The sequence below is a fragment of the Thamnophis elegans genome, chromosome Z (genome assembly GCF_009769535.1).
Source record: "Thamnophis elegans isolate rThaEle1 chromosome Z, rThaEle1.pri, whole genome shotgun sequence".
Taxonomy (NCBI): Eukaryota; Metazoa; Chordata; class Lepidosauria; order Squamata; family Colubridae; genus Thamnophis; species Thamnophis elegans.
The window spans coordinates 133,311,701-133,324,065 of NC_045558.1; the positions used below are offsets into that span (position 1 = coordinate 133,311,701).

General features: G+C 43.1%; 1 protein-coding gene across 1 annotated transcript; it reads right to left on the reverse strand.

Annotated features, from left to right (window-relative positions):
- Positions 1-5,454: 5,454 nt before the first annotated feature.
- Positions 5,455-6,456, reverse strand: LOC116521850 (G-protein coupled receptor 4-like). The gene has a single exon (XM_032236499.1). The coding sequence runs from the start codon at positions 6,454-6,456 to the stop codon at positions 5,455-5,457; it is 1,002 nt and encodes a 333-aa protein (XP_032092390.1).
- Positions 6,457-12,365: the final 5,909 nt, after the last annotated feature.

The following is a 12,365-nucleotide window of genomic DNA, read 5'->3' on the forward strand; positions in this document are numbered from 1 at the left end:
CTTTCCAAGCAGCCTCCATGTCTCCAGTGTCTTTTTCCCCACTTGGAGCCAAACCCAGAAGGACATTTCTTTCATCACAACAATAAAAAGGAAGAAATGAAAACTGTGTAAACAAAACAGCTGGAAGAACATCGTAGCAAATAGTTGTGCAGACAGGAAGTTGAACGGCGTGTTAAATGTGGTTGGCAGGCATTCGGCAAGCTAAGCGGTAATTTTCAATTTTCGCTATGCCTGAAGGGAAATGTTTTCGAACAAGGTGTGCTACTTCCTCTCACATGCCGGTAAAACATGGACACGAACCTCACAATCAATAGAAACGATACGAGTGGCACAAAAAGCCATTGAAATGTTGTGGCCCGCCAGCGGCCAGCAGAGCTGGTGGCAGACTCAGACAGTGAGGAAGTTGGGGGAGGAATATGGGCCAGTCCTGGAGTCTGGGGAAGGCTCCGATAAGTGCTTTGTGTCTGAGGCAGAGAGGGGGCCAGGTCCGTTCAACAGTTATCAGTTGCCTTCAGAGTCGGAGATCAGTGGAGCAGACGAACAACTAGATCCTGTTCCCAATGTGCCCATGCGCAGAGCTGCCAGGAGAAGGGAACAGTTAAGGAACAAGGGTCAACTTGAGAGTAAAGGCACAGGTGGACAGTGAATGGCCCCGCCCATAGGGAATAAAGAGGAGCGAAAGGGGAGTGGAATTTGCAGGAGACAATTGGTTCAATTAATTATTCAGATTTGTTCATGACTCTCAGAGACTCCTTGCCAAGTATTTTCTTGTACAGCATTGTGTTTGGAAGATATTGGCCTGGCAGCTCTCCAAGCCTGATAAGGTCTGTGGTTGTCAATTCACCCTTGAAAGACTGTTTGCCGGGACTTTGCTGGATGTGAATGCGAGGATTTCACATTAGCTTAATAAAAAGGGTTTTTTGTCTGGACAAGCAGTCTGCTTTGTGATTTTCTGAAGCCTATGTCAGAACAGGAAAGATCCATGCTGGATATTAGAAGACAAGATAGAAAGACCCGCACCTGAATTAGAGAACAATCAAAAGTATATGACATCATGAAGAGAGTAAATGAATTGAAATAGAAATGGACTGGTCACATAGCAAGAAGAACTGATGGCAGGTCATAGAATGGATCCCACTTGATAAAAAGCATCCATGAAAGAGACCTAAAATGAGATGGATCGATGAGATCAGCAAGTATTGCGGGCGCAATTGGCAAAAGAAAACTCAGGATCGTATTGGTTGAAAACAAGGCAGAGGAAGCCTTCAACCTGCAGTGGATAAACAATGGCTAAAACATTAATGATGAATTGCACAAGAGGATAAACAAATGTGCAAATACTGACTACATAGATAGGATTTGCCAGCGACATCTCCATTGCTTGGGGAATAATCAGTTGGGGGGGGCTCCCTTTGTATACCCGGGAAGTTTCCCACTTATCTGTTCATGATCGCTTGCTTTCGAATTGTTGGGTCAACAGGAGCTGGAGCATGGGCAGGGAACTCACCCTGCCTCGCGGCCGCAATGAGTCTCAAGCGTGAGCCTGCTGATCATCAGCCTGGCTTTACTAATCTTGTGAGCCTTCACATTCCACTACTACATAGATTAAATCATGATTTAGTTAGCGCATCACACCATTCAGTTGGAGATCCACAACATTGGACACTAGTAGCCAATCACGGTTTAGCAATGTTAAAGCTGGAATAATTATGGGGTTTTGTTTTTAACTGCTCAATGAGGTCAGTTGTCATGTCTTCAAGGTAGACCAGACAAGGGTGCTTGAGTTATGAATAATAATACAGGTAGTCCTTGACTTGCGGCCATAATTGAGCCCAAAATCTCTGTTACTTACTTTGGCTGTCCATGGCATATGCAATAATTTATGCCAGTACCACAGTTCAAAGGCGTCAATTCTTCGATCAGCTGTTGTTAGTGTCCCAACTCTCACACCCATACATCCTTATAGGAAAGACTTGAGGGGAATATAAAAACCGATTTTCCTTTTATTCAGACCTCTTTGTATGGAGCTCATTGATCAGGGCATTAGGGGGCAATATTGAGCTATATCTATTGTCCCAAACTAGGGATTTAAAAACTCTTCCCAACTTCCTTAAATACATATGTAATCCCTTTGGGTCACTTAGCCAACAGATTACCGAGCCAAAAAAGCAAGTATACCGATAAACTCTTTAGCATTTTTTCAAACCATAAATTTCCTCTTTGTGGCTTCCTTAATATATATTTAAATTCTGTGCAGTGATGAAGCTTCCACAACTTCTGAAGGCAACTTCTGTTCCATTGGTTGATTGTTCTCACTGCCAGAAAATTTCTCCTTATTTCCAGGTTGAATCTCTCTTTGTTCACTTTCCATCCATTATTCCTTGTCCGGCCTTCAGGTGCTTTGGAAAATAGCTTGACCCCCTCCTCTCTGTGGCAGCTCCTCAAATATTGGATAGCAATAGCAATAGCAATAGCAGTAGACTTATATACCGCTTCATAGGGCTTTCAGCCATCTCTAAGCGGTTTACAGAGAGTCAGCATATTGCCCCCAACAATCTGGGTCCTCATTTTACCCACCTCGGAAGGATGGAAGGCTGAGTCAACCCTGAGCCGGTGGGATTTGAACCACTGAACTGCTGATCTAGCAGTAGCTTGCAGTGCTGCATTTAACCACTGCGCCACCTTGGCTTTCAGAACCCTGCTATCATGTCTCCCCTGGTCCTACTTTTCACTAGAATAGCCATGCCCAGTTCCTGTTACCATTCTTTATATGTTTTAGCCTCCAGTCCCTAAATCATCCTGGTTACTCTTCTCTGCACTTTTTCTAGAGTCTCAACATCTTTTTATAGTGTGGTGACTAACTGGATGCAGTATTCCAGGTGTGGTCTGACTAAGGCTTTATAGACTGGTATTAGTACCTCTCTTGATCTTAAGTGTATCCCTCTGTTTATGCAACTTTTGATTGCATTGGCTTTTTTGGCTCATATTTAATTGGTTGTCCACCAAGACGCCAACATCCCTCTCACAGTTACTGCTATTAAGCCTGGTTTCACTCAATCTATAGGTGGGTTTTTCTTGCCTGTGTAATTTATGAATGTTATATTTATATTTATGTATGCATATAGCTATATTTATGTATGCATATATCATGTGTATGTATGTGTTATGAGAGCAAGGCAACAGAATTTCATTTTTAATGTGGGCCGGTATGCTCGCAGTAAAACAACAACAATAATGTTATTTTTTTTTTCCTTGCAAGCCCTGACAAATGAAATAGAGGTTTTCTGAAATTTGCAGTGAGCTTGTGGCGAAAGACTCCTGCTGCTTCTTCATTGCAAGCATGACTTTTAACATTGCCTCAACACACAAAAGCATTCAACTGTGGTGACACAAACAGCAATTTTCCATACCTACCCACATGAAAGCAACCCGACATCAGGGCTCATAGCAGACAGAAGATATGAAACTGCTAACTTTGATTTCGGTCTTTAGAACTAAGTTTTCTTCTGACTTCAGAAGGAAATTCTCAAAGCACCTGACGTGTTGCGTGTTTGGAAACTCAAAATGGCACTTTTGAGGTCAGGAAGTCCAAATATTTTGCACATCCCTGTTTCAGGTTTCACACAGAATCAGCTGTAAATATCAGCTGTCCAGTCATATAACATTCAACCAGTGGAACAGCTTTTGCCTTCAGAGGTTGCAGGAGCTTTATCACCGGAAGCTTTTAATTCCTTTTACATCACTGGGAGCTTCTACAGAGGAATTACTGAGTCTGTCATCTGTACCTCTATAACTGTCTAGTTTGGCTGTGCAACCAAACAAGACAAGACACAGATTTCAAGGGATAATTAGAACTACAGAAAAAACAATTGCTACCAACCTGCCTTCTATTGAGGACCTGTATACTGCACGAGTCAAAAAGAGGGCTGTGAAAATATCTACAGACCCCTCACATCCTGGACATCAATTGTTTCAACTTCTACCCTCAAAATGATGTTATAGAGAATTGCACATCAGAACAACTAGACACAAAGACAGTTTCCCCCCCACATGCTATCACTCTGTAAAGAACTAATTCCCACCACACTGTCAAACTATTTACCAAGACTGAAATTACTATTCTTCTTCTCATCCTTCCTCATCCTATTACTCTGTTTCCCTGAAAATAAGACCTCTGTGGATAATAAGCCCAATTGGGCTTAGAGTGTATGCGCTAAAATAAGCCCTCCCCAAAAATATTGCAGCACAGCAGCAGGCATGAGGTGACCATGCTCGCCATCTCCTGCACCTCAAAAATAATAAGCGCCAAGCGCTTATTTCGGGGGTCAAAAGAAAATAAGACCCTGTCTTATTTTTGGGGAAACACAGTACCTATCTCCTCCCATTTATGACCATAACCTTGTGGCTTGTATCTTTACCATTATAGAGCACTGTTGGAATATTTTCCTTATATTTTTTTCAATACTTTTAAATGTAGGAGTGACAAAAGATTGTATAAGCAGCAATAATGATATTTTATAAGAGGAAAAGGCTGGCTTCTACTGTTAACCAATAAATGAGCATTTTGTGTAACAGAACCAATGTAAAGGAAGACATATAGCTTGTGTAAAGGAAAAAATATATATATATATATGAAAAGTCAAATGCTCAGTTATCCAGGTATTGTGGTTAGATGATAGATGACAAAACAGAATTTTAACAGAATATGAAAGGAAGCAAACACTGCACAAGAGAAAAAATATACATATTCATAACTCTGGTAATAAACCAACATATACTATTCTATTCATTGGCTAAATAATCTTTAATTTTTTTAAAAAAATCTATTAGAAGGGAATCAGAGGAGCAGTCCATCACAGCTGTGATCCAATATTACTGTGAATAAATATCTTTTCTTTGCTTTGACCTCTGATCATCTGCTGTGTTTTGTTGTTGGATTCCCAGCTCGGATTCCTATGAAATGTGGGAACAGAAATGTCTGAATCTCTTTTTAACATGAGATTGGACAAACATTTGTCTGAAATGGTATAGGGTTTCCTGCTTGAGAGGGAGGTTGGACTAGAAGACCTCCAAGGTCCCATTCTATTCTATTCCATTCCATTCTCTTGTCCTATTCTATTCCATTTCCATTCCTTTCTCTGTGTCCTGTTCTGTTCCATTCCATTCCCATTCTCTGTTGTCCTGTCCTGTCCTATCCCATTCCATTCTCTGTTGTTCTGTTTGTTCCATTCCATTCTCTGTTGTCCTATTCTATTCCATTCCCATTTCATTCTCTGTTGCCTTCTTCTATTCTATTCTATTCTATTCCATTCCTTTCCATTCCATTCTAATTCCAATTCATCCCATCCCATCCATTTCACAGAGTATCAGAAATCAAAGTAACATTCCAATTTTCTCTCTCCCCCCCCCCCCGTACAAATAGGATCAGTGATTAGATTTTCCCACGCGGTAAGATTAAGGATCCGGAAGAGGCCTGGTGTTTTCACATTGCCTAAACGTAGAAGAGATTTTTGCTTCCGGCGAGAGGCCTTTTCTGCCGGCCCTGGAGAAGAGGCACCATCTGATATCCGTCCGAATATTTTTGAGGAGGTTATAGAAAAGGGGATCCAAGATATTGTCCAAAAGGGAAAGGCACAGTGTTGCGTGCTCGTAGATGAAGATGGCCCTCAGAGAGTCACAGACCGTCGCGGGAGGCGCTCTGACTTCCACCAGGTACCTATAATACGAAACGACCTGGTATGGTGTGAAGAGGAGGAGGAAGACCATAATGAGGAGGGAGATGAACCCGGAGATTTGCTTTTTGACTCTCTTCTCCAGGGAGACCACCTGCTTGACCTTGACGAGGACACTGATGTGGAAGAAAGCCATGAGGAGGAATGGGATGATGAAGGAGAAAGTTATAGTGCTGACCCGAAACTTGGCATAATGAAGATTCAGCATGGAGCTGTCCAAGCAGGTCTTCCTCTTTAGTTCGACCGTACGGATCTGTAAGCCGACGCCAACGGCGCAGAAAGTCAAGACCAGAAGCCAAACCAGGATGCTGATCTTCACGGCGCCTCGCACACTCTGCGCCCCGTGGAACTGGAGTGGGTGCACCAGGCCGAGATACCTCTCCATGGCAATGAGGCACAGGAAGCTGTTTTTAGCGTAGAAATTCGTACGGAAAGCCACGCCAACGAACAGACAGGCAGTTTTCCCCAAGCTCCACTGGTGATTGTTGTGGCTATAATACATCCAGAAAGGCAGGGTTAAGATCTGCAAGAGGTGGGCCATCACCAGGTTCATAATATAAACAGAAAGGACCACGGATTTCTTCAATTGGTAGATCAATGACCAAAATGCCAAGAGATTCAGAGGGAGGCCGAATGCCAGGATGATAGAATATATGGGAATTTTAAAGGTCTTGATAGCATCCAGGGGCACCAGAAGGCACTCGTTGTCGCTGCTGTTATTCATGGCACCAATATGAGAAGGTTGGGTTGGATGTTGTCAAACTTCAGACGGGTTTGCTTGGGTTGGTTGTGCCCTTAATACTTCCCTCTGACGTGTCTCAGTGAAGACGGTTTGCTCACTCTTCTAATCCAAGCTGCCTTTTAATTATCGGAAAGAAACCAGGAAAGAGGAAAAATAGGAAAGTAATTCAGATATTTTCACGGAACTGGCAAATAAAGATCGTCAAATGCATCAGCCTTAGGGCAGAGTTGAAATAAACAGGAGATTGTGACACCTCTCTGTCTGTCTGCCTGCCTGTCTGTCCGTCAGCCTGCCTGCCTGTCTGTCTGTCTCTCTCCCCCACCACCTCTCCATTCAATGTCCATCCATCCACCTCTCTCAGTCTTCTATCTCTTTCTCATTTATCTATCAGTTATCTTGTCTGTCTGTCCGTCCATCTATCCATCATCCATCCATCCATCCATCCATCCATCCATCCATCCATCCATCCATCCATCCATCCATCTATCTATCTATCTATCTATCTATCTATCTATCTATCTATTTATCTACCTATCCACCAAGCCACGGACTCACCCTTTCATCCTCTCTCTCTCTCTTGGCCTTCTGTCTCTCTGTCTCTCTCTGTAGATGAGAAAGAGACATCTCTTTCTCATCTGTCTGTCTGCCTATCTATCTGTTTGTCTCTATCATCTATCGATTCATCGATCCCCCCCCACCCATCCCTCCATCCAGGTGCAATTCTGACTTATATTAAGCAAATTTATGCGGCACCATTGCCCAGAACAAGCCTTGTTTAGATCTATGCATCAATTTATTTATATTTTTTTTCTTCCCTTCCTAGGGATTAAACAGTTATTTTGTGACCTCCTTTTTTTGCCACTTTGTACCCACATGCCATACATGAAAGCTACAAAACCCTGCTTCAGACCAGAATAAAGGGTATTTCAACTGGAAATTGTAAGCAAAGCAGTAATTTATTTTTTATTCTTGTAATAACAGGCACATTTTAGCTGTTCTGCCTCTCTTTCCCAGTGTTCCAAGTATGGAAGCTTTATTTCAGTTTTAAACAACACAGCTTTAAAATAACAGTGCCTTCTAGCTATCACCCAGCCATTCTTATTTATTTCATCTGGAATTTTTGGAGGTTTCACTTCAGGTTCGTAATGCCGGTGCCGCTGCTCACCCGCACAACGCCACAAAAAACTTCACGTTTCCTGCTTGTTTCTTTTCCCCAAACTCTGCCAGAAACGGGTCTTCGTGAGGCTTGTGCCAGTGCAGCCACTCAAAGTAGGACATCAAGAGATGAGAAATAGTGGGAGGAAGATAAGGATAGATAGAGATAAAGAGCAAAATGGAGATAAAAATAAATGAGGGGGGGGGAATAGATATAGAGATATAAAGATAAAGATACACAGAGAGAGGGTGGGTGGGGGCAGTGACGTGCGGTGAGGTTTATGGCTGGCAAGGCACTGACATAGTGGTGGGTTTCAAATTTTTTTAGATTTGTGGATTTCAACTCCCAGAATTCCACAGCCAGGCATGCTCAGTTCCAATTTAAAGTGACAGCATTTGTTTTTCTCCTTTGCAAAAAAGTTTCCTTCATTCTTTTTCTTCTCCCTCCCTCTCTCCCTCCCTCCCCCCTCTCTCAAACAAACACACGCACACAGAGAAGTTGGATTGGACTATCTCTCCTACCCCCTTCCCTCTCTCACTCACTCTCTTTCAAACACAAACACAGAAGTTGGATTGGAGCCGATCCGAGCCTTTGATTGCAAGCGCAACCAGGTTGCCTTTTCAAACTTGTAATCAGTGAAGCAGCTCTGTGTGTGTGCGTGTGTGTTTGAAAAGGCAACGTGGTTCTGCCTGCAATCAAACTACACTTGGGGAGGGATCTACACTTGAGGATGGAGTTTGAATTCCTCCCCCTCCCTCTGACCCACACGTACCTTTTCCAGCTGTTTCAGAGAGGATTTCAACTCTGCTCTTGCCTGTCGTCATGAAAAGGAAAAAAAATGTAAAAGGAAAAAGGCAAGAGCTGAGGTCAGGCTGAGCTAGTTGCTGCCAGAGTCACCGTGGATGACTCTGCTTAACTGTTTAAAAAAGCCTCTAAAAAGCGCCCTCTACAGGAGGCGGCAGGAGAACGCCATGCCTCACCTACATCAGGAATTTTTAGACTTTTAACCCTTGCTTAACTCTGCTCGAGTGATCATAAAACGCCTAGTCAGACTAGATGAGGCACGTCATTCTCCGGCCTCCTCCTGTAGAGGGCGCTTTTTAGATGCTTTTTTAAACAGTTAAGCAGAGTCATCCATGGTGACTCTGGCAGCAACTAGCTCAGCCTGACCTCAGCTCTTGCCTTTTTCCTTTTACATTTTTTTTCCTTTTCATGATGACAGTGGTGAGGATTTGCCTCCCCTGCCTCCCCTGACTGCACATCCCTGGGTGTGGGGTAGGGAGATAGGGAGATACATATACCTAGATAGATCATACATGATAGAGAGAGAGAAGGGGAAGGAGGGAGATTTTCCCCAAAATAAGACCTCCCTGATAATAAGCCCAATCGGGCTTTTGAGCACATGTGCTAAAATAAGCCCTCCCCTGAAAATAAGCCCTCCCCGAAAATATTGCAACACAGCAGCAGCCATGAAGTAACCATGCTTGCTGCCTCCTACACCTCAAAAATAATAATACCTCCCCGAAGATAAGGCCAAGTGCTTATTTCAGAGGTCAAAAGAAAATAAGACCGTGTCTTATTTTCAGGGAAACACGGGTAGGGATAGAGATAGAAAATGAGGGTGGGGGAAATTAGATAGATGATAGATAGATAGATAGATAGATAGATAGATAGATAGATAGATAGATAGATGATGATGGGTAGGTAGGTAGGTAGGTAGGTAGATAGATGATAGACAGGCAGACTGACTGACTTCCAGTGCATGCCTAACAAAAGCAGGGATTCCTTTCTAATGTTCTTTCTAAGGCCACAAAAGAAAAACATTACCGCCCGAGAAACAGTCGCAGCAAATTATTAATATTTCCTAGCATTTTCACTACAGGACCCTTGGCGGCCTCCCCTGTTGGCGCTGAAACGGAGTTGAGTTTTACTCCACCATTCAAAAGAGAAAGAGACACGGGCTGCAGCCTCAATCTGAATTTATTTTCATGTTTTGCCCTTAGATAGATAGATATATTTATACCCATCTTTTGATAAATAAAAATGAGACACTTACCAAACTGGCTGTCTCCCCAAAAATAATTTCCGACCTGCTCACTCAGGTGGTCTTGGTCTCTGCTGAATACTGAGTCACATCCTCGCTCTGTGGTTCTTCAGCTGACGTGATTTGTTTTGTGAACTTGCAGATGGCGTGCAAGGGACTAGTAGATGCTGGCTTCGTAATTGAACAACCCAGTTTTATGGAAGAGCTCAAGGTTTTTTATTTTCATGAAAGGAAACCACATCTGCTTTCTCATCCTCGCTGTTTTACCCTGTACGTGACTGGTCACAAATGGGTTTTGCATGGCGGGTGAGTTCATTCCACCTGTGAATCAAGTAGGAGTGACATTCAACCGGCTGCGTGGTTGCATTTTCCGGTGTTCAAAGACCACCAAGCCAATTACAATCTGCAGGAGATCTGTGAGAACCTCCTATAGACCTCACCATAGAGGCCAAAACAACAGCAGAGGGAACACCTCCTTAGGAAAACAAACAAACTAACTAAATGCATAGGCATAGTCTAGGGCTCTAGATGGTACCTGGCACAATAGTAGTAATTGTGAGAGGGATCTTGGGAGTCTTAGGGGACAACCACTTAAATATGAGCCAGCGGTGTGCTGCATCTGTCAAAAAAAAAAAAAAAAACCAGCACAGTCCTTGACTGTACTAATAGAGGGATTGAATCAACATCACGTATGGATAGGATAGGGTAGGGTAGGGTAGGGTAGGGTAGGATAGAATAAGAAAGGGGATAGGATAGGATAGGGTAGAATAGAAGAATAGAATAGAATAATAGAATAGAATAAGAAAGGGGATAGGATAGGATAAGAAGGGATAGAATAGAATAGAATAAGAAAGGGGATAGGATAAGAAAGGAGATAGGATAGAATAGAATAGAATAGAATAGAAGAATAGAATAGAATAGAATAATAGAATAGAATAAGAAAGGGGATAGGATAGGATAAGAAAGGGGATAGAATAGAATAGAATAAGAAAGGGGATAGGATAAGAAAGGAGATAGGATAGGATAGAATAGAATAATAGAATAGAATAATAGAATAGAATAAGAAAGGGGATAGGATAAGAAGGGATAGAATAGAATAGAATAAGAAAGGGGATAGGATATGATAAGAAAGGGGATAGGACAGGATAGGATAAGAAAGGGGATATGATAGGATAGAATAGAATAAGAAAGGGGATAGGATAAGAAAGGGGATAGGATAGAATAGAATAAGAAAGGAGATAGGATAGAATAGAATAAGAAAGGGGATAGGATAGGATAAGAAAGGGGATAGGATAGAATAGAATAAGAAGGGGGATAGGATATAATAGAATAAGAATAAGAATGGGGGTAGGGTAGGGTAAGGTAGGATAGGATAGAATGGAATAGAATAGGAGTTGGAAGAGACCTTGGAGGTCTTCAAGTCCAGCCCCCTGCTCAAGTGGAGACCCTATATCATTCCAGACAAGTGTCTAGTCTCTTCTCATAAACTTCCAGTGTTGGAGCATTCACAATTTCTGGAAGCAAGTTGTTCCACTGATTAATTGTTCTAACTGTCCAGAAATTTATCCTTAGTTCTAGGTTGCATCTCTTCTCGATTAGTTTCCACCCATTGTTTTCTAGTCCTGCCTTCCAATGCTTTGGAGAATAGATGGACCTCGTCCTCTTTGTGGCAGCCCCCTCAAATGTTGGAACACACCTATCATGTCCCCCCATGTCCTTCTTTTCTCTAGATTAGACAAATCCAGTTCTTGCAACAATTCTTTGTATGTTTTAGCCTCCAAGCTCCTATTCATCTTTGTTGCTCTTTTCTGCACTCTTTCCAGAGTCTCTATGAGTATGAGTATGAGTAGTTTATTTATATGCCGCCCTTTTCCCTGGGGGACTCAGGGCGGCTCACAATTCGGAAGGAAGGGAGGACAAACAAATTAATACATAAGACAGTATATCATTAAAAGCACAACATTCATACAATTCGGGTGGGTTGGGGTCTTTACCCCCAGGCCTAACGGGACAGCCAAGTTTTAAGGGCTATGCGGAAGGTCTGGAGGGTGGTGAGGGTACGAATCTCCACGGGGAGATCGTTCCATAGGGTCGGAGCTGCCACCGAGAAGGCTCTCCTCTGCGTGGTTGCCAGTCGACATTGACCGGCAGATGGAACTCGGAGGAGGCCTAATATATGCGATCTAATTGGTCTAGTGGAGGTAATTGGCAGTAGGCGGTCTCTCAAGTACCCAGATCCACTACCATGAAGGGCTTTGTAGGTGACAAGTAGCACCTTGAAGCGCACCCGGAGATCGACAGGTAGCCAGTGCAGCTCGCGGAGGATAGGTGTTATGTGGGTGAAACGAGGTGCACCCACAATCGCTCGCGCGGCCGCACTCTGGACTAGCTGAAGTCGCCGAATACTCTTCAAGGGCAGCCCCATGTAGAGCACATTGCAGTATTCCAGCCTGGAGGTCTACATCTTTTTTTTATATGGTGACCAAACCTGGATGCCATGTCCTAAGTGTGGTCCTTCTGAGGCTTTATAAAGCAATATTAATGCTTCCTATAGGGAACCGGTGACTCAGTAGCTAAGATGCTGAGCTTGTCAATCAGAAAGGTCTGCAGTTCAGGGGTTCGAAACCCCTAGCTCCCAGTTCCTGTTACTTGTCCCAGCTTCTGCCAACCTAGCAGTTCGAAAGCATGTAA

What these genes read in the sequence shown, in the direction of transcription:
- LOC116521850 (XM_032236499.1), bottom strand. Translation starts at nt 6,456, where the DNA reads ATGAATAACAGCAGCGACAACGAGTGCCTTCTGGTGCCCCTGGATGCT.